Raw genomic sequence first — 22,996 nt, 5'->3', positions numbered from 1 at the left:
TTCATTATTCTAAGAAAGAGGCTTACGTGGAAATTGATGGGAAAAGGCGTGTTCCACGGCCACGTTGCTATTCCAACAAGTGCGGCACCGTTTAGTAACAATTCCGGGAGCAATAATTTTTGTTCCATACTAATAAAAATGATTGAGGTAAAATAAACTAGAAAAAAAATTTATAATTTTCTTATGAAAAAATAAAAAATGCTTCCTTTTGTAGTAATTTTTTATTTATTTAAATAGTAATAAAAAATAATTAATATGATAACAACAAACTTTCTTTCTAGATTTAGAATATCATTCACAGTATTCAAAATCAATGCAATATTTTTGTAACAAAGAATATTAGTATTAAAGTAATACTTTTGGACTTGTGCTCCAAATTGAGGGGCATGTAAGGAAACTTCATACTAGCATTCTTCTAGAAATCGAGGCCAGAAAATTCCTGTACCAATTATGCACTGTGCCAGATGGACAGCTTTCTCCAATATTGTGGCAGCCGTAACCAACTTCCATTCAATTGAAGCCTCCTACCTGCTTGGCTGCTTTTGTCTTTTTGGTCCTTTTTTTCTCATTTTACTGTTTGTTTGACCTTAAAAGAGTTCAAATCTGCTCGGTGAAAAAACATAAAAATCATGTGGAAGAGAAAAGAAAAGTAAAAAATAATTATGAGTAATTATAATCTTTTAGTTTTCCCTTTCCTTCTTTCCACAACCAAAATAAAGAAAATACAAAACAGAAAAACCAAACTCTAGAAATATGTTTGTTAAATTTCTTTTAGCTAAATTGACTAGTCAAATGGATATGAATTTTTGCCAATTTTTACGAAAAGGCTAATCAAAATACTAGAATGCTGAAATTATTTCAATATAACACCCTTAAAAAATTAGATTCAAGAGAAAGAGGGAACATATTTGATTAAAAAAAAAAAAAAAAAAGACAGAACAAAAATGTTAAACAAACCAGCAAATTATTTATTGGATGCTTTGGGAAGAAAATAAAAAGAAAAATAAGTTGCATTTTGAAACATAGAGTTGTAAATACACTAATGCAGTGTGTGGCCCTCGGCTTCAAGGAATAAGAAAGTAATTGTTGTATAACTTTTGAAATAATTATTATACAACTTCAATTTTTTTTTAAAAACTAATTATTGAAATTTTTTTTTTATAAGTAGGTTTTACATATTTAATGATTCATTTAAAAAAAAAATTGTTAGAATTGTGCAGCAAATATAAAAAATTATAAATATATTATATTTTTCTGAAATATCAGGCCCAGCAGAAGAGGTGGGCCACCCAACACCGACGTGTCAAACTCCTGCAACCCCTCCGCAACACACGTGCCGCCAATTACTTTGCCCGCCAAGTCAAGAAAGGCTATCACAGCGAAACATGGAGCCATCGTGACCGCGAGCTCTCCCACCTCCCCGGATTTCCATATCTTTTTTTTTTTTTTTTTTTTGGTGTGGGTGGACTCTGACCAAAAAGTCTGTAACATTTAGAAGCAACGCCACGCCTCTTACTGTCATATACATATAAAACTACAAGCAACTGCTTCTTTCTCTCTCTACAACGACCGTTCCTTCCTCTTTCTCTGCCATTTTCTTCTTCTTTTTTCTTCCAGGCTGTTTGGCTACAGATCTCGGCAGCGAAAAGCTTGAAGCGAGAAAAATAGCAGAATGCGGAGCTTCGCTTTCTATGAGAGAGTTTCTAGAGCTTTCCACGACTATCCTTCGCTCTCTAAGGTGCTCGTGCTCTTCACCGTCAGGTACTCCCTCTGCTTTTTCATCTTCTACTTTGTTCCATTCACTTCGTCCTTATATGATTTTTTTTTTCTTTGAGTTTTGTGTTTGATTATACAAGCGTTTTGATTCAGAGAGTGGCTTAGTTTGATTTCAGTTCCTGTTTGATTTTTTTGACCTTTTTTTTTCTGACATTTACGTGTTTTGGGATTCAAATATTGATAAATGCGTGAAGAACGTGGATGATCTTGTAATACTTGGTGGTAATTGTATTTTTGTAATTGTTGTGTGGTTCTAGGATTTGATCGCGTTCTCGTCCTGAATTCGATATACCCTGTAGCGTTCCAATTCTTTTGGAGTTTTCCGGAATCGGATTCTTCTAGATTGTTTAAAAAAACAGCGTCGAAGAGCAACTTTTTAGAGTATTAGATCTACAACTCGAAGTTTGAGGAAATTGAATTACATCAACATGTTGAGCCTAAAATGTTGCATTCTTTTTAGAGCAGCACCGCCTGCAGATCCGTCTAACTCTGCCATAAACATGGCACATATGGAGCGACTTTTTTTTGTTTTTTTTTTTCGCCTTTTGCTTTTGGTGTCTCTTCTTATGGCATGTTGGACAGTTTTAGCGATTCAATTATATGATTTTATGGTATGGTCCTTGTACTGGGCCTTTTCCACAAAAGTTTTGTTTTCCTCTTCTTTTTTTTTTTTACTCTTTTCTTTTTTGCAATGTTGCTTAAGTAAAAGTCGTGCTTCTAATAGTGTGGTGCTCGCGTACTGAATACTAATTGCTCGACTTCTATAAGATTGTAAAGTAAACGGAGTAAATTTTGTGAATCTATAGTCAAAATTCATTCTGATGCCTCTTTTTATGTTTAAAGATTAATGACTGTTTCTATGCTATTCCCTTTCTCGAACATAGTATATTTTCACTTCATTTCTAAATTAAACTGCTATAACATGGTATTGGAACTTGTGTTCTGAATTTTCTTGTTGTTTGGCTTGGGCTTGTTGCTTTTTGTCTTTTTGTTCCAGTGGTGGGGGTCTTGTGGCTTATGCTGAGGCAAACCCAACCAATGGTGCATACGCCATTGCATCTTCTGAATCAGAGAGCAAGAAGAAGAAAGTGGTGGTGCTTGGAACTGGTTGGGCTGGAACAAGTTTTTTGAAGAATCTAAAAGACCCCTCATACGAAGTGCAAGTGGTATCACCTCGTAATTATTTTGCATTTACCCCTTTGCTACCAAGTGTTACATGTGGTACGGTGGAAGCCCGCAGCATTGTTGAACCGATTCGCAACATTGTTCGTAAGGTAAATGAATTTCAATTGCATAAGAATGTTCTTCTATTTTGTGGGCATAACGGAGACTACTTTCTGATTATGGAGTTAGCTTGAGCCTTGGGTCATGTAGCATGCAGTTCTTGTCAGTGCCAGTGGCAAGAATCAATTGAAGTAGACTGAAAATTTACAATATGAGATATCACAAGCTCTTAGTGTAAAAGAAAACATAACTAGCGCTGCAAATTTTGGTGATCAAACACATCCTCATAGAGTAACACAAAAAGATAAATGTTAAGGGTATCAAATCTTTTACCAAGAGATGGGTACCCTACATCATTTCGGTACCCATCTCTTGGTAAAAGATTTGGTACATAAGTGGAAAAGGATAAACTAAAAATTCTCGAGTAGCTATAGAAAATCAGTTGAAGAAAGACCAAGTTACAGTTGCACTGTGGCATAAAAATTTGAGAATTCATCTTGTTCTGGGTTAAATGCCTCCGTTGATGAATTAGTTCTTATTATATGTTTTCCATATGCATAGGCCAACTCAACAAAGTACTCTATAACTGTTATCCTGATACTACTTTTTTAAAGGTTGCGTATGTAGTTAAGGACCTTGTTGCAGTTACTGGATGCCTTCCTTAATCTCTGAAACTTAATGTTTGCATCGTATGTACTGCAGGAATCAAGCTTCTATAAACTTGTTTTCATGTAGATGTTTGTATATTTACGTATTACCGTATACGTACAAAGATGTAGTGGAACAAGAAGTATTTGCTCTATTAAAAGTTAAGAATGTGGAAGGTGTAAGTTAATTGAGGTTATGCTCAAGTGTTTTTTTTCTGGAGAAACAAGGTTACTTATAACTATCCATGAGTAACAGTAGATTGCTGCAATCATAATAAACCTTCTGGTTCATGGATCTAGGAAGCAAGAGCAATTTATAACAACTGTTTGATTAATGTATCAAATAAACCAAAGCAGGGGGGAAAAAGAAAGGGGAGGATAGAAGCCAAAAAGACAGATAAAACTATGCAAAAAAAGGGTTGGTATATCCTTAAGCAACCAGTTTGAGTTACCACTAAAATGACGAGGGTGAAAATGAGAGACTATAGAAAACTTGACATGATGTTTTAGGCTAGGCCTGCAAAATGAATTGCTCAAGTGACGGGGATGCAAAAAGCTTATGGTAAGGAACCTGACTTGTCCCGTAGTTTTTGGAACACACATACAAGTTTGATCAAACTATTTCTGGTTTTTTATGGTTAGTAGCTTTGTGCTGATGGTTGCCATTTTCACATATTAGTAGGTATTGTCATTACAATATGATGTACATAATTGGATGACGTGTTTCCTATTTTCTCGAGCAGAAAAATGTAGACGTTCGGTTCTGTGAAGCAGAGTGCTACAAGATTGATGCAGAAAACAAGAAAATCTATTGTCGATCTACTCAAGACAAAAATTTGAATGGGGTAGAAGAATTTGTTTTGGACTATGACTACCTTGTAATAGGGATTGGAGCCCGTGTTAATACTTTCAATACTCCTGGTGTGGAAGAGAATTGCCATTTCTTGAAGGTAACCTCACTGGCAAGCTTGTTAACTAATGATTTGACGTATTCCTATCAACGATTCCTTTTACAGAGAATATTCCCCAAGCTCTCACCCCTGGAAAAAATATAAAAAAGGTTAAAAGAAATTATTTATTTCTTTAGGAATTTCACTGAGGGGAACAGAACTCGTTAAATGTGTGCATGTCTGTTGTTTCTTGTTTATCTTATTAATTGTAAATCTTAGTGCAGGAAGTTGAAGATGCTCAGAAGATCAGAAGAACAGTTATTGACTGCTTTGAAAAAGCAAGCCTCCCAACTGTAAGTGATGAAGAGAGGAAGAGAATTCTTCATTTTGCTATTGTTGGTGGTGGCCCAACCGGCGTGGAGTTTGCTGCAGAGCTTCATGATTTTGTTAATGAGGATTTAGTGAAACTGTATCCTGGAGTCAAAGGAATAGTTAAAATCACAATTCTCGAGGCAGGAGACTATATTCTGAACATGTAAGAATGTGGCACATCAAACACTTTTTCATTTATTTGGATTTACTCTTTCAAAGAAAAAGGTGAAAAAAACTAAGAAAATTCATTGGTAAGGCTTCTCAAACCATTCCTCAAATATTGTGAGCAAAAAGTACGGGATCATGTGAAGTTTGTGCACTAGATCTTGTTAATTCTAGACAGGATCTAAAAATCTTGAATTTGCACAATTTGAAGAAAGACCATAATGTCATGACGGTTTTGAAAGTAAATTTTAAGGAGTAGTGAGAGTAAAATCTTAGTGATGAATTTAATCTAACCCAAAAATTTGGAATGAATATTTCTTGGAAGTATGGCAATCATCATGCCCATAATATGGCTGTTACTTAAGTGTATTCTAGACAACTAATCTCTAGAGCTCTCTCATTGTAGCCAAGTTAGATGCTTGACTATCTTTTACAACCACTACACAAGTGCATGTACATTGCTAGATGTGCAATCACTCATTCGCTAGATATGCATTGCAGTTCTTAAGAGTTTGATGGTGCCATAGTGGAATCATTTCTTCTTTTCATTGAAGCTTTCTCATGCTTTTTCAGGTTTGACAAAAGAATCACAGGTTTTGCTTTAGAGAAGTTTAAAAGAGATGGTATTAATGTGAAAACAGGATCAATGGTTGTTAAAGTAGCAGAAAAAGAAATTTCTACTAAAGAAATGAAAACTGGGCAAATTTCTTCAATGCCATATGGAATGGCTGTCTGGTCAACCGGCATTGGGACTCGTCCTGTCATAATGGATTTTATGAAGCAAATTGGTCAGGTGTGTTCTGCCTCTGAAACTATTAAAGTTCCGCTTTATATTGAGTACTTTATCATTTACTAGTTTCTAATGTCGTCTATATGAAGAGGTCTTTTACATGTGTTTACTACATTTGACAAATGTGAGTTGCTTTAAAGAACAGGGTAATAGGCGTGTTTTAGCAACTGATGAATGGCTGCGGGTTGAGGGATGCGACAATGTATATGCACTTGGTGATTGTGCCACAATAAATCAGCGCAAAGTCATGGTACCTATACCTTTTACTTTTCTATTAAATATTTACACATCACACCAATAATCATTGAATTTTCAATGAATAGATATTTGTACTGTTAACGATGTCTGTATTTCATTTGAATTTAATACTGCAAATGTGGCTTCAATCTTTTCCAATTTGTAACTCCCTTCTTTTTTCTTCCTTACTAGCAAAAATTGGTAGTGTGGGCATGACTAACTCAACCATAGATAGATAACAACCAAATCATTTCTCTACTTCAAAGATTTGATAAAACATCTCTGTCAAAATGGAATCATGAAACATTTTTTCTTCTAAATCTTCGTAAATATACTTGCCGGCAATTGCCAGTTCCCAGATTCTACATGATTTTTTATTGATATGGAATTCCCCACCATTTGCTATGTAATTACTGGAGAACTATGTTGGTTAAATCTCTGCTTGAATAGTTTAAAAATTACTGTCATGGTTGACTTTGGGTTAATAACAGTGAGTCCAATATATATCTTTCCTATTCGGTCGGTATTTAAGTTTTGCATTCTACTAATGATATTCTTCTCTTTTTCTTATTGACAATTTGCTTTTCAGGAAGATATTTCAGCAATATTTAGTAAGGCAGACATGGACAACTCGGGAACCCTTACAGTTAAAGAATTTCAAGAAGTCATTGATGACATCTGTGAAAGATACCCCCAAGTGGAGCTTTATTTGAAGAAAAAGCAGATGAGCAATATCACTGAGCTCTTGAAGGAATCCACAGGAGATGTTGCAAAAGAATCCATCGAACTGAATATTGAAGAATTTAAATCAGCTCTTTCCCAAGTGGATTCTCAGATGAAAAATCTTCCAGCTACAGCTCAGGTACTATATTATTTTTCTTAGTCCATGCCTTTTTAATTATATCTTAGACATATATTCTTACATGTCTTGTCTTCTTCCAAAATGACCATTCAGGTTGCGGCTCAGCAAGGTGACTACCTCGCCAACTGTTTTAACCGTATGGAAGAGTGTGAAAAATATCCAGAGGGTCCTCTCAGGTTCAGGGGAACAGGCCGTCATCGGTTTCGTCCCTTTAGGTACAAGTTGAATTAATATTTCAAACTCTCTCTCTCTCTCTCTCTCTCACAACCGTGTTAGAGCCAGATGATGCCTAATCATAATCATGAAATTTTGGATCAAGTCCAGAAGGTTAATTGTCTAAACTAGGACTTCAGTTCAGTGGTACAGTAGTAATAAGGTTTAATATGGAAATAGATATGTTATATCCATATTTTTGGGCATTAATGAAAAGTCAAAGTTCAAAAACCAATTAGTGAATTTCTTACTCATTTGCTTTGTGGCTGATCTTTCTTCAAGGTACAAGCATTTTGGACAGTTTGCTCCTTTGGGAGGAGAGCAAACAGCAGCACAACTGCCTGGTGATTGGGTATCGATTGGCCGCAGCAGCCAGTGGCTTTGGTACTCAGTCTATGCAAGGTAATCTCTTTCTTCTCCTCCTCCTCCATATTCTTCTTGTTATACAAAATGTTGAAGTTATTTATTTATAACATCAAAAAATTGTCAGAATAGTGAACAAGCAAAAATTTTCGAGATTGGAATTCTATGGTACAATAGATCACAAAGGATAAACATTTAAAAAGCTAATTATTTGGATACCAAACACAACTCTCCTATCCAGAAGATGATAAGATCTATATGCATAGTAAACCCTTTTATGGAAAAACAAAGCCGGACGGGCTGGTGAAATGTTTGTAGGAGTTCAATTTATCAGCTTTTGATTCTTGCCAAATTCCTTCTTTTAACTTTCAGCAAGCAAGTAAGCTGGCGCAACAGAGCATTGGTGGTCTCAGACTGGGGAAGGCGTTATATTTTTGGGAGGGACTCAAGTCGCATATGAGGCAGGCAGGCAGCCAACAGATATTGGACCTGTACGTGACCCATGTTCTTTTGAGCATCATTTACAATTTTTTACATTTCCAGAAAATTTTGTTTCTAAATCTTTTGATTAGTTTACCTGATCTGTTGAATATGTTCATTCGCACTCTTGATAAGTTGCCTTTGGTGGGTATTAGTTGGTCCCATTGATACGTATTTCCTCATTTACTAGAATACTGGGTAACGAGGTTTCCGATTTTGCAGCTACAATGTTCTTCGACAATCGAACTACATGATTAGTCACCCATGTCAATTAGGGTGCAAAAGCTTTGTTTTGATCTTTAATATAGCATCTTATTTGAAAATAAGGAAAGTTTTTCCTTTTTTTCTCTCTTTATTTATATTTTTTCCTTACAGCATGGGAATAAGCTACCTGACATTCAAAGATAGAAATGGTTCTTCATCGAGTATACAAAAAAGCTAGGCTGTTCCTTCTATGGACTTAGCAGTCATGTATGAATCATGATGTATGGCAGGCGCCTTACAAATTTTGGTGCAATTGTGAAAATAAGTGGATGATATAGCAAACCACGTGCTGGTATTAAATCAATGTGAATCTTATGGACACAACATGTATGATTTAAATAATTGTGGTAGATTCAATAATTTTATATTTTTGAAATAGTTCAAAATACTTCATTAAAAAAAATATATATTTCAAAATAATTCTTCTATCTGTTTTAGTTGAAGAAGGGTCAGTTTGTTCCAAAGTTATATCTATTATGGGAAAATACAAAAAGGGTAATAATAATAATAATAATAATAAAATTTTAAGTGATAAAATTAGGAATAATAGTTAGTTTAGTTAGTATTAAATACTTTAGTCAGTTAATAGGAGTTGCCTGATTTAGTTAAAAAGGAAAAGAAGGGAAATAATATTGGGGTAGTGGGTAAATTATAAAATATTAAGAACCTATTGGTAAGAAAGAAAAAATATATATGGTAAATGTATGATAAATTTATAAGTAAATGCACGATTTGAATTCACTCCTTGACATTTTAATTTTGAAAATTTGATACTTAAGTTTCGATTATTCGCAATAGATTCTTCCGTGAGTTTGCATTTAAGTTTACTGTAGACCATTTGTGTCACATAAGCATTTTTGCTTCAAATAATATTTTGTAGACTAGCGATACTAAACCATAAACTATGGCACAAAAACTAACTAAACAACATAATAACAACTTAAGAAACGAGTTGGGGTAGGAATGTTACCTTCTTGAAGATCAAGAACAAAGAGAGCTCATTCTCTCTCTCAAAAACACTCTCTCACTCTTACTCTAAGATCACACTAAAGGAAGGGACGAAAATGAGGTGAAAGAGGCGAGAGTGGGGGGTATTTATAGGCCTGTGGCGTCTGAAGATAAGGATGAGCTGTTTTTACGCATTTCTGCCAAACGTCAAACGTTTGTTCACTTTTGTCAAACGTTCGGTGTACTGTTATATCCAACAGCTTTAGGTCAGATCAAACGTTTGATAGTCCTTAGTTGAATCTCTGGTGGTTCCTTCTAACACAAAGCCGATGCGTGAATAGTAACATACGTTAGGTCGTCGAAAATTTATTGGTTGGGGATTTGAACTTTCGATGTACTATAATATCGAACGTTCGTTAACCCTAGCCAAATGTTTGGCTAGGACAAAAAATCAAAAATTACCTTTTTATCCAATTCCAAACCCTCATCAACATTAATTAAGGCTTGCATAACTCTAATAAATGTTCAGGGTATTACAGAAATAGATTACCACTTTCATACGAGATTGTGTTATAAAAAAAATCATTGAATGTTCGCTTCTTATCAAGCAAAGATCAGCTTGCTAATATACTCACAAAACCTCGTGTCACAAAGGTTCAACTTACTCAAAGTTAACCTCAATTATAAGTCCATCTACTTCGAGTTTGAAAGGGCATTTAAGAGATAACACTTACCACAATCAACTAATAGATAAAGATAAACATTAAGAATCAAGTAAAGCTCAACAGCAAAATAATTGGGATCGGTAGAATGAGTATTTCTATTTCGTAAACTAATATACAACTGTTATACAATTGGAATGATGTGTTAATAAATTTGAATTTTTTTTACAAGTGTTAATCTAATGGCTAATTTTTAAGAGAATATATAGAGAAATTGATGTGGGTAGTTTTTTGTGACTTTTTTCAAAAAAAAAAAAAAAAATATATATATATATATATATATATATATATATATATAATAATAATAATAATAATAATAATAATAATCTATATATAAGGAATGGAATGAGTTATACAGTATCATCTGTTCCTAATGCTCTTAGTTCCAGAAAGTCAGCCCCATTTTGTCCCACTGCTACATGTGAATTCCTGAGACTAGCCCTGTGATATTTTGGGAGGCGTAGACAGAGAGGGGACATAAAATCAAATGGATAACGATGAGAAAAAAGGATGGTTTAGACGAAGAACATGGTGTTCTTGAGGTTTGGGGGACAAAAAAGTGGGGGAGGGGTACCACAATATAAACCTTCCCGCCTTGGGAGAAAACAGTCGCCCCTCATGATCGATCTCTTGATGGTTTCAAGTGTACGTAGTTGAAGAATTTCGTGACATGCATTCGTGTTATCTTTGTGTCCAAAAGATAACCATCATCTCGTTTTCTCTCCTTCCTGTGAATATGAACAAAACAACGCGCAAAAGAAAAGAAATAGACCTGTTGGGATAAGTGACATTAAATTCCAGCAACCCCTCTATTTATGGCTGGAATGCTGCTTGTCTCTTTGGGGCCCCATTTAAAGTGCTCCAAGCTATAAGCCTATAATGACTTCCTGAATTGCTTGGTTGTTTTATGTATTGAAAAATGTTACGTATTAAAGGGAAAGTGTCTTTTTAAAAGTTATGAAAAAATATTTTTATTAAGTTCTTACATTTTATTAGTTTGCCTCCGGGTAATGATAGAAAGAAGGCTTTTGTTCATTTCTTGTCCCTCTAAAGATAATACGGCTTTTAAAATTATTATTGAATTAAAACTTAATAATAATATATTCCAAATCTAATAATAATTCTAAAAAACATCACTTTTAGAGTATGATTCATTTATCCTTGATAATTTTGAGAAATGTTTTTTTTTTTTTAAGTGAATTTTGAGAAATGTTAGAACTTCTTCTGGTGTTCTTCTATGCTGACATGACACTATGTATTTTTTAATAAAAACAAGAGAGAAATCAAGTTGTATGTTGATGCAGTTTTTCGTCTGATTTTTCCTTCTCTTGGGATTTACAAAATGAAGAACTGTGTTGGGAAATACCGACAATCTCTCTTCGATGCCTAAGTTAGTAGGCAATTTGAGCAGGGACGGAGACAGAAGCTCTTATAGAAGCAGGGGCCAGTGGCCAACAAAATTTCTTAGCAAGGACCAATAGGCTAACATTTTAGTTTTTTACCTTTTTTTTTTTTCAAGAAATTGGGGGGGCCATGGTCCTTACCAGCGCCCCCCCTCCGTCACTGAATTTGAGAGAGAATGTTCAGTCATTTTTAGAAGACAGAATGTGTATAATACCTGAGAAACCTTTGTATTTATAAAGATTTTGGTGTAATCAAGTTGCTCTGAAAACCCCTGATTTCTAGGGATTTGCAGTTGAAGGCAAGGTGAGCTCGGATGCACGGATCTTTCAAGATTCGTAGTCATATGACTCGGTTGTACGGATTTATCGAGATCCTTATCTCTCTGGTACGACTTCAGTCACATGTTTTGGAGCGAAATATTTGGGATTTGTATCCCTTGAATCTTGGGTAGATTTAAGATATCAACGATCTCGATTAGTGCAATGTGTTCGGGTTGGTTGGCCCAGTTGGGTCAATTGGGCTTGGTGTCCGAAGGGACCGATATTTTTTCTAATATTATAATTTTTTTTTATTAAAAATAAGATGTTATGTCAGCATAAAAAGATTCAAAAAAAAAAAAAAAAAAACTAAAAAAAACTTTAACATTTTTGAATAATTTTAGTCAAAAAGGAGTAACCCAAAACGTGTCCACGTGCATGTCTTAGTTGAAGGCCCGCTGGCCACTTGCATTGCAAAATAGAAGGGTATAGATAATTAAGAACAATAATTGGGTGAATAACCTTAAATGGTCCCGAAGTTTATTTGCTAAATGGACCACCTTATTACCGAATTTCGACATAATAGCTATACAGGCTGTACATTTAAGTAGTACGTACTGTAGTAGTTTGTCGAAACTAATTTGACGGTCCCCCATGTTTGGGCCTCTTAAAATCCTCCAACAAATCTTTATAATTGTCTCCTGACAATCACAGAAAACTCATTCACTAGTCTCGGCCACGTAACATATATCATTTTCAAGACCAAATTCTCTGATCGCTGTTCATGCCATCACAATCGCGACCAATCAACAGAAAATACGTACGAGATGTGATCAACGACGGCTACCCCCTTTTTCGGTGTCAGTAAATATCAAAGACCAATGATATTTTCACATATTTTATATATTTATTATTATACATACATTTTATTTTTAAATTTATGTCATTCCATTATGCCTTACAAATTTAATGAATATTATTGAAATTTTTTATTTTTTTGGCGTTTCTAAGATAAATGTTAGCTTGTTAATTTTAATAGAATTGAAGTTGAAGTTCTTCTTCTCGATATTTTTCTTATATCTTTTAGACTTATTTTAGACGATTTTAAAAATTATTTAGTAAATAGCGGATAGGTACACCCTATGCATACCTCCTAAATATTATCCCTCACTTCAAGCTGTGGTGCACGTCCAACCTTGTCCAATAGGTCTCTTCCCACAATATGTTCGATCCCTATATCATATCAGACCTGATACCTCATTATCTCCTCTCTAGTCCAGAAACTGATTGCTATTTGTGGTTGTCAATCACTGTGAGACATTATTATATTCTGCACCAATGACTTTGTCAATTACGAAAATAATTGAGAATGATTGTAAAGTATTAAGGTGCTAATCTTCTTTATATGGAGGCTTGATTAGCCTGCATGCACTTTTTTACCTCTTTAATTAAGCTTGAGCCAGCCACTCCATTTAGATCGGTTCAGCAGCATTATTTTGCGGCTGCAAAAGAAATAAAGTAGACTGCCAAGTACCTAATCACTCCCGTTACTTATATTAAGCTCGGACCTTGAGATTGTTGGCAGCTTTTTTTGAGAACTCACGCCGGAGTACTGATCAGTAACAGAGGGGAGATTATCGGGGACGCCCATTGCTAGAGTTGATCACCGTGATTCACGGGCAAACCATATGCAACTCAGTTGAAAGACAGCACATGATAAGATTGTGCAAGAAATGAATGACCTTCGATTGAATGGAGAAAGGATATAAATAAATAATAAGGTAAGATCTTCACTCTTTTTCTTTTCTTTTTTTTTTTTCTTTTTTTTTTTTCTTTTTTTTCTTAGAGGTATTCCCAATGGCTCATCCCGGTAGGTAGATATCTAAAGCCAGTTTACTTCAGTGCTTTCAGATTTTTCTAGGCGTGGAATTGGTTGCACAGATTTACACCATGAATGGTCTTTTTCTGTTTTTGTGATCATATTTAGAAAACTATTCTTAATGTTTTTATTTATTTATTTATTATTATTAATTGATGTGATTGTTCCCAAGGAATAGCTCAATCGGCTGAGGGACCACGCCTCATGAAGTGGATGTCACTAGTTCGAAACCCCTCTTTACCCTCTTGTGTGGACATGTCAAAAAAAAAAAAAAAAAATTGATGTGATCATAATTATTTAGTATTACCCCAGTATATTGTTAGAGTCCAATAAGAAACATTCTAAGTAGAGTTAGATTCATAGTCTATAAGTAATAGAGTCAGTCTTAATCTTAGTCGGTCAATTAGGTGGTATAAGAGTCCTATTTTGATTAGTAATTCTCTTTGTAACCAATCAGTATTGTTTTTCTATTTAAATGAGAAACTATCAATGAAGAGGAATGAGTTGATTATTGTGTGGTATAAACATAGTTTAATGTGATTATAAGGGTCAAAGCATCCTCAAATTAAGTAGCTATCTATTCTTTTTTTCCTATATTTTCTACTAGTTGGTTCATATCATTAACTAAGCAACGAACAAAAATTTAGTTTTTTGATTAAGCCAATGAGCATCTTCCTAGATTAAAAAATAAAATAAAATAGAGAAAAAAATCCATTTCCCCTCTCTCTCCCTCTCTCTCTCTCTCTCAACCATTTTTTTGCAACAAACGCCATGGGAGGAGGGAAGTGCTTCCCTCCCCTCTTCCTCCCTCCTATGCCTCTTTGGAAGCCCTATCTCACATATCTCTACTCTCACCACAATCTTCATCGGCTATCTACCTCCTCTGTCGGATTTGTCAAGGATCGATCTCTAATCGATTTTTTCGAAGCTAGATCTACCTTCCTCTTCCATATCCATCTTGACACACGCCACTCCACCGTGTTCTCTAATACCATCCGCCGGCACCAGATGCTCCTCCATTAGACATCCATGTTCTGGCGCGTGGCGGCTCCATTCCTCTTCCAGCCATCCCCTATTGCTGTCGTCAATTTTTTGCGGTGGTCCACAGTACCAATGCTGCCCGTTTGTTGTGATGGTCTTGTTGAATTGTCTTTGATTTTTATAACTTTTTTGTTGTCATTCTATTGTTTTTATTTTATGTATTTCCTTTTGCTTATTTGTATTTGTTGTAGTTGCTACCCTTAAAGTGTTTGGGTAAGGTTGAAGGATATCTTGAGTGTCATGCCCTACCTGAATCCATTGTACTGGAGTTCAAGTAAGGTTGAAGGGTTTCGCGACGGTCATGTTCCTATCCGTGCCTTGTTTTACCATCTTTATTGACGGTCTCCTTTTTTAGTGTTCGTACCTAGTATTAATAAGCTTGCGTCATTCATTTAATGCACTTCATTTTTATTTCTGATTTTCCTAGATATTCTCATGTTTCTTGGGTTGTCTAACCTAATTTATTGTTCTTGGTTGCTTTTTCTTATGTTATGTAATTCCTTAAAGAAAGAAAAAAAAAAAATTCAAAAAATGATGTAAATAATTCTTTTATCCTTAATCATATACATTCGAGATCAATCGCTGTGACTTGTAAAGGATTTCTTCTTCTTTCTTCTGGTTTTTTGGGGGGATGTGCGACAATGAAATGCCACTCGTGCGGTTGAGGGCTTCACGTGATGTGCCCACGTGAGGTTGGTTTTGTGTCAGATGCTACCTACTCGATTTACAGCTAATTTTCTTGCAGGAAGCTCTGACAATCAATTAGAAAGAAGAAAGTGTTAAGTTCTAATTAAATTTAGTCTTTAAATTTTAATTTCAACAATTAACTCCATACATTTTTCTCTCATTTGAATAGGTGTTTTTGTTCGATCTACCATCAAATTAATTAATGGTATATCACATTATATAATCAATTAATGTTATATGTCACATTATATAATTAATTATTGTTATGTGGCTCTCATTTAATATATTATATACCAATTATACGTATCATGTAATACAATTATTTTAAATTATAAATATATATTAAATAAAAATTAAAAGTTAATATATATATATTCAAATTTTTTAAAGAGACAGCGGGACGGCCTCCCCTCACAAGTCATTTTCTTTAAACGGCATACGCAATCGATCATATTTTAAACAACACAGCCAACCTTTACGTTTAAACAGTCGACTATTGCTAGATTTCGACAAGCTAGATTCCAGTACCGGTGGGTGCCGGAATTTGAAAATTTCTATCGCGGCGATGTCCGGCCACCGTCACTGGATTCTGACTAAACTGGCCAAAATCAAGTTGTACTATGCCATATTCCTGCCAAACTAGCCAGAAACCGGCTAGAATGGTCGGATTCCGGCCTCCTTTGCCCGAATCTGGCACAAATGGCCAAATTCCAGCCACATTTACAGGAATCCGACAATCCAAATTCTAGCGAAACTGATCGGATTCTGACCTTCATCTCTAGAATCAACCAACAGTAGTCGGAATACTGTCGGTTAGGAACAGAATCTAGTCACTGATATTTTTTGCCGTTGGTATTTTTTTTGCACGAGTTAAATACCGAAAAATATTCTTAGAATTTTTTTTTTAATTTTTAATTTTTTTGAAAATATATTACAGCAGAAATTATTTTACGTATAAATAAACGAATTATTAGATTATAATTTTTTTTAACCTAATTTTTTATATTTCTTTGAGCATGCTAAAAGCACGCACTACTAAAAAAATCATCCAAATTTAATTTGAATTGAAAATAATAATGCACATGAGTTTTTTACGGTATCGAAAAAAAATTAAAAAAAGAAAAGAAAAAAAGAAGCCAACAACTACAACCTAAGTCCGTGTCTTATCATTATCATCCCTCGTAATCTACACCAGACGCGCACTAGCACACCTTAATGACCTTATAGTGCACGAGGGGAAATGATAGACAGGGACGGTTGTCCGCCCCTCCCCATCTTTTAATATTAAAATAATATATTATATAAATAAAAAATAAAAAAATCAGAAAGAATATTAAAAAAAAAATATATAATACATTATTTTAATATTAAAAAATAGACAAGAGACGGACAACCGTTTCTGTCTATCATTTCCCGGTGCACAAGTAATATTAGAAGTTTTTATTATATCGATTTTGTGTTTTTTAAAAAATAATGAAGTAATTTTTAAAATAATTATTAAATTTGTAATTAATTATTATTGAATTTTATCTAATAATAATTTAAAATTTTTTTTTTTTTTTTTTGAATAACACAAAAATGAAACAATGAGCCAGCGAACCCTTGAGCCAGCGACACAGAGGAGCCGCGTCGCTTTCATCTTTTGGCTCTGCTTCCTTGTTTATTCTATTTATATGGTCCGAGCATTTGGTGCTTCATTATTCGTGGATCTTCCCTTTTTGTTCTCTCTCTGAATAAGATCCTTACTCCATCAAGTTATTTCCGGTTGCTCTACGAAAATATATACATCTCTATACGTATTGTACCAAAAATATATTTTTTCAGCTCTTGTTGAAGAAATGTTCGTTAGAGCATTGTTGAAGGGGCATTGAGTTTTTATAAATTTATTTCTGTTAGTTTTTCTTTTGGGTTTGATTTTTCTTCCCTATTTTTCTGTAAACACCCATTTGGCTCTGTGATTTCTTTTTTTCCCCACTGCGAGACACCAGATTGAAAAGGTTTTTAGTTTTTAGATTTATCATATTGGTTGTCTTAAATTCTCATCATTGTTCTTTAACTTTTGGAGCTTTTGGTTTGATTTCTTGAGCTCCAGATCACACTATGGATCCTATGAGAAAGAAGGACTGCCATGACTCGGGCGAGTCGGTCCGGGTGGCCTCGACATTCCCAGACGAGGTTCTGGAGCGAGTTCTGGCTCTGGTGAAGTCCCACAAGGACCGGAGCTCGGTTTCTCTGGTCTGCAAGGACTGGTATGACGCCGAGCGGTGGTCAAGGACCCACGTGTTCATTGGAAACTGCTACTCGGTGTCACCGGAGATCGTGGTCCGGCGGTTCCCGAACGTTCGGAGCGTGACTCTGAAAGGGAAGCCCCGGTTTTCAGATTTTAATCTGGTTCCTCCCAATTGGGGTGCTGATATTCGTTGTTGGCTGGTGGTTTTTGGGGCTAAGTACCGGTGTCTTGAGGAGCTGAGGCTCAAGAGAATGACTGTGAGCGACGAGAGCTTGGAGTTTTTGGCTCTTTCTTTTCCCAATTTCAAGGCTCTTTCGCTTCTCAGCTGTGATGGGTTCAGTACTGATGGGCTTGCCGCCATTGCCAGTCACTGCAAGTGAGTGAATTTTTATTTTTTTATTTTATTTTCTTTTATTTTATTTTCTTTTTTATGAAACTTATCTATGCTCTTTGATCCCCATTTCTTCAAATTTGATGACTTTTTTAAATTGGTTTTTTGTGTTTTTAAGTTTTAATCTGTTTTATTTGACTTTCTATGTGTGGGTGTTATAATCTGTTTTGGGATGTGGTTTCAAACTTTCAATGTGTCTGAGATCTGAGCATTTAGACTATTAGTTATGATTTTGGAAAAGCAAAAACCTTGTATCAATTTTGCTATTAATGAGTGCTCCATTTCGGCTGCTTAAACAATTTTTGTTGGGGTAGTTGTGCTTATTGTATAAATAATTAATAATGAAAGTGCTTCCACTTTTTATCTCTCCTGTTATTGTTATAAATGAGATGCTTTTGAACAGATAAAAAAAAAAATTGAGATGCTTTTCCTGTTATGGAGCATTCAGTGGATTGTACATCCATGTTGTGATACTTACGCAAATATTCCCATCGGGTGAAATTTTTTTTGGCTATTAGTAGTCCTTTTGTGCCACCAATAAGGTAAAGGAACAGTTTTAGAACCCACCCAATTAGTATCTTCTTGTGTGCTTTGAGTGAAGTCCAAAGTGAAAAAAGAAAGGGTGGCTCATTTTATTTTATTAACTTCCATTTCTCACAAACCCCCCCCCCCCCTCCCTCATTGGTTTTTCTGATGTGATGGATGACCAGCATTTCGGCATTTAATGGATGGTTCATATATGATTTTATAAAACTACTTGTCCAGTTGCTTCTCACATACACAGTTAAATACACAAACTTTAAATTTTGACCATGAAATGAATACTATCAATTTCATTTGAAACGTGGAGGACCCTTGTTTGCTTCTCACAGAGTGTCTGCTGTCTTAGAGATGAAGTGAAACATAATAAGTTGACTTATCGGTTATATGTTTCTTGTATTTAATTCTCCATCTATTACTGCAAAGAATTATATATTCAGAAATTACAGATCTAGAAAGAGGGAGGTTTATCCAGAACTTCAGTATCTTTATGGTTTTGTTAATCAAATGGGTGAACAGTAGGTGTCATGTACCAACCACTTTTTAGTAGCGAAACCATAATTATGAATGGGTATGGATAGTAGTCAAGGTATGACAGTAAATCGTGGACTTGTATTACATAGTAGTTGTATACAAATTCGATATATTTTTTCAAATTTGAGATCCTTTATGTGAAGAATTTTTGCATTCAAATTCAGGGCACCTGTGCAACTTTGTGGGCATAAATATTCTATAAACTGAACTAAGGGAACCTCACTAGGGATCCAAATTTGTTGCATTTGTGAATGAGGGTTAGATTTTGCTATGAGCTTTGATATGTGGTATGAACCATCACACCAATCAACATGTAATTTTTGGATTCATATTTTTTTTTTTTTTTGGTCTTTGATGTAGTATGACACTTGAGTCAAATGAGGGGACACCAGTTGAGATTTTCCTTTTATTATTACGCAAAAGCTAGCCATTGATTGAGATAAAGGAATCTTGATACTTATTCCTTATTGAAGTTGACTTTCTTATGGTACCAATTTTCCCATCTTAACAGTTGCGGATTCCTTAAAATTTAATGTTTTACTCTTCATGCTGCATTTCCTCATCTAAAAGATAAAGTTCTAACCTCTGATTTGGTTACAGGAATTTGACTGAGCTCAACATACAGGAGAATGACATCTATGATAAAAGTGGTAGTTGGTTGAGTTGCTTCCCTGAAAACTTCACATCATTGGAAGTACTAAACTTTGCCTATTTGCATAATGATGTCAATTTTGAAGCTCTTGAGAGACTGGTTAGTAGGTGCAAATCGTTGAATGTTTTAAAGGTTAATAAAAATATAACCTTGGAACAATTACAAAGGCTGCTTATTTGTGCACCTCAATTAGCAGAGCTTGGTACTGGCTCATTTCTGCATGAGCTTACGGACCGCCAGTACTCAGAACTTAAAAGGTCATTCAACAACTGCAATAATCTCAACGTACTCTCTGGCTTGTCAGAAGTTGCAGCCATATATCTCCCAGCTCTATACCCTGCCTGTACAAATTTGACTTTCTTGAATTTGAGCGATGCTGCTCTGCAAAGTGAGGAACTTGCTAAGCTTCTTGTTCACTGTCCACGTCTTCAGCGCCTATGGGTAAGGAACTTCTATTTGCCATCTTTCCCTCTATTTTGATTTTCTAAAAGTTAAATAGTACAAATAATGAAAAAATAGGAGAAAAGCTACATTTCTTTTTGACTTTATCATGATGCACAATTTAAATTTCTAAATTCATTGTTTGTGGTCTGAAACCTTAGTTCCATCTTGGTGTCCTCTTTAAAAGTGAGATATACTTCCCCACAACTGTGAACTTAGATTGTCTTCCCCCTTTTGTTGAGCAAAAGGCTACAGTTAAAGTAAATAAGACAAAACAATCACACACAAGAACACCATAATTTACATAGTTCATTCAATTTGAGGTACGTCCACAGATTGAGGCAACTGCAAAGAAATTCACTAACCAAAGATGGAGTACAAAAATAGTAGAAAGAAAAATCACTCAAAACCAAAAGCTTCAATACACCCAAATCTCACTCTCACAAAAAAGAGATTATTCCCCAAATGAAACTACGGAAAAGAAAATAAAAGCACAAATTTCTCCTTTGTTGAGGCAAGCAGCGACTCTGTTTGTCTCTCTAATTGTGCGGTGCAGCAAAAAACGAGAGATGAAGCTTTAGTTCTCTCTGTGCGGTGCCTCAAAACTCACAAGAGGAAAAATCCGTAACTGCTCTTCACACACAAAAAGTGATGCAAGACAAACAGAAGATTGAAAAGAGAATGAAAAGAGAGAAAGAAGCAGAGAAGAGGGAGAAGATAAGCCAAAAAGAAGATCGGGAGAGGGGAGAAGACGACAAAACCATGTCAATAATATTACACATCAAAAGCTCCCAATACAATATAAAAATAGGTTTAAATAAACTAGGGGTAAACCCAAACCCTAACCCTAACCCTAGTAGTACCTGGACTGACAGCCCACTAAAAAAACATAAAACCCAAAATCGTAAAAATAATATAACTACTCTAAAGATAAATAACAACGTAAATAAAATGCAGAAAATAACAAAAGTAGCCCATGATAATATCTATGGCGCTCAGTCACCCAACCTTGTGGTCGTAGGCTGGGCCATTCTCCGACGCCGACATCCATACACAGGTGTGATCGGTGGCTTATGTCTGATGTCCCATCAGAAAGCTGGTTGAAGAAGTAGTCCTCCCCTTCTCCAAGAAGGAATAATTACGGTGGATATTCACTAGTCCCTCCACCTCATGCATTTCACAAGCATTGCAAAGTCATCATAAATGACTTCTACTGTTCTAGTTTCATCTTGAATAATCATACGGAGTATGATAATGGACAATAATAGTAAGGTTTTTTGTTCATTGTGATTGAGACCTACACTCGTTGTTAGACATGAATATTCATCCTGCATTAGAGAATGTAAGTAGTGGTTGCTAATTTTTTTCGATCTCATTGTCCACATACCACCTTTCAGTAAGGTTCACGTAGCATGCATGATTGCTCAATTTTTAAATAGATATTCTAAACTGTGATTCTCAAACTGTCAGCAATGCATGTAATCTACAATTTTGGGTTCGTGTACATCTTGTCTGGTTAAATATCTGTACCCATTACAACCACTAGTATCATAGTTCTCTTTTGGCTGTTATCAACCCCCGCTATTGAATTTTGTGCTGCCCTCTTACATAGTATTTACCCTATTAGGGTAAACAAAATGCCTGAAAGCTCACTCTGCATATGCTCTAATGGCAAATCCCAGTTTATGTAGAACTTTTGTAGTTCTAACTGCTCTGACTTGCACAAGCAACATGTTAATCATAAAAAGCAGTGTGTTTGATAACATTACAACTTTGGAGATTCAAGTAAAATTTTTGATACAGGTCCTTGACACAGTTGAAGACAAGGGTTTGGAGGCCATTGGATCCAACTGTCCTCTGCTTGAGGAACTCCGTGTCTTCCCATCCGATCCCTTTGAGGAGGGTATTGTACATGGGGTGACTGAATCTGGGTTCATTGCTGTCTCTTATGGCTGCAGGAGACTACACTATGTTCTCTACTTTTGTCGACAGATGACTAATGCTGCTGTAGCAACCATTGTGCAGAACTGTCCCGATTTCACCCACTTCAGGCTTTGCATAATGAACCCATGCCAGCCAGATTACCTTTCAAATGAGCCTATGGATGAGGCTTTTTGTGCAGTGGTGAAAACTTGCACTAAACTCCGGAGGCTTGCAGTTTCAGGTTTATTGACTGACCTGACTTTTGAGTACATTGGGAAGTATGCCAAAAACTTGGAAACTCTTTCGGTTGCTTTTGCTGGGAGCAGTGATTGGGGTATGCAGTGTGTATTGGGAGGTTGTCCAAAGCTGAGGAAACTTGAGATAAGGGACTGCCCATTTGGGAATGCAGCATTACTATCAGGTTTTGAGAAATATGAATCCATGAGGTCACTATGGATGTCAGACTGCAAAGTGACAATGAATGGGTGTAGATTCTTGGCAAAAGAGATGCCCAGGTTGAATGTGGAGGTAATGAAGGAAGACGGGAATGATGACAGTCAGGCTGACAAAGTTTATGTTTATCGTTCTGTTGCAGGACCAAGAAGGGATGCTCCACCTTTTGTTCTCACTCTCTGAGGTGTGCAGAGTGCATGTAATGTCCTTCTCTCTCTTACACACAAGAAGGTATAAGAGCGCGCAATTGCCATCTTCAGCTGCCTGGTAGAATCGACTCCATTGATCACGGTCATATTTTTCCTTTTGGTTTGCTTTCGGTCTCCCCGTGTTGGCTGCAATTATGCTCGCAAAGCAAAAGGCAATGCTAAAAATGGTACCAAAACCAGTGTCTTTCCATTTGTAGATGAATGTAGACAATATTGTTTAAGATCTTGATTCAGATATTTGGTGTCTTTTCATTTGTAAATGAACATAGACAATATTGTTTAAGATTATGTTTCAGACATTGTTTCAATCCCACTATCTAGCTAATGTGACTGGTCATAATAAGGTTAAAAGCATTTGTTTTGAACTCTTGAACATTTGTTTGTAGTAACCTTCATTTTTCC

The 22,996-nt window shown here is 35.5% G+C and overlaps 2 protein-coding genes across 5 annotated transcripts; both read left to right on the top strand.

Moving 5' to 3' along the window:
- Positions 1-1,532: 1,532 nt before the first annotated feature.
- On the top strand, positions 1,533-8,587 carry LOC133868650 (external alternative NAD(P)H-ubiquinone oxidoreductase B2, mitochondrial-like). 3 transcript variants are annotated; one of them, XM_062305587.1, is made up of 11 exons: positions 1,533-1,761; positions 2,774-3,050; positions 4,391-4,597; positions 4,822-5,072; positions 5,648-5,867; positions 6,010-6,114; positions 6,691-6,963; positions 7,057-7,178; positions 7,459-7,578; positions 7,912-8,030; positions 8,395-8,587. In XM_062305587.1, the coding sequence occupies exons 1-10, from the start codon at positions 1,673-1,675 to the stop codon at positions 7,997-7,999; spliced, it is 1,752 nt and encodes a 583-aa protein (XP_062161571.1). In that variant the 5' UTR covers positions 1,533-1,672; the 3' UTR covers positions 8,000-8,030; positions 8,395-8,587. The 3 variants fall into 3 exon arrangements, with proteins under 3 accessions (XP_062161571.1, XP_062161570.1, XP_062161569.1); XM_062305586.1 differs by lacking the exon at positions 8,395-8,587 and adding an exon at positions 8,242-8,374; XM_062305585.1 differs by lacking the exon at positions 8,395-8,587 and having other exon boundaries at positions 7,912-8,374.
- An 8,349-nt stretch (positions 8,588-16,936) lies between these two features.
- On the top strand, positions 16,937-22,907 carry LOC133868488 (protein TRANSPORT INHIBITOR RESPONSE 1-like). Of its 2 annotated transcripts, none has more exons than XM_062305391.1 (4): positions 16,937-17,061; positions 17,314-17,827; positions 19,517-20,009; positions 21,813-22,907. In XM_062305391.1, the coding sequence occupies exons 2-4, from the start codon at positions 17,322-17,324 to the stop codon at positions 22,566-22,568; spliced, it is 1,755 nt and encodes a 584-aa protein (XP_062161375.1). In that variant the 5' UTR covers positions 16,937-17,061; positions 17,314-17,321; the 3' UTR covers positions 22,569-22,907. The 2 variants fall into 2 exon arrangements, with proteins under 2 accessions (XP_062161375.1, XP_062161374.1); XM_062305390.1 differs by having other exon boundaries at positions 16,939-17,218.
- The last annotated feature ends 89 nt before the right edge of the window (positions 22,908-22,996 follow it).

The sequence above is a fragment of the Alnus glutinosa genome, chromosome 5 (assembly GCF_958979055.1).
Source record: "Alnus glutinosa chromosome 5, dhAlnGlut1.1, whole genome shotgun sequence".
NCBI lineage: Eukaryota > Viridiplantae > Streptophyta > Magnoliopsida > Fagales > Betulaceae > Alnus > Alnus glutinosa.
Note: the sequence above shows the minus strand (reverse complement) of the source record. Positions and strands in the feature narration are given on the sequence as shown.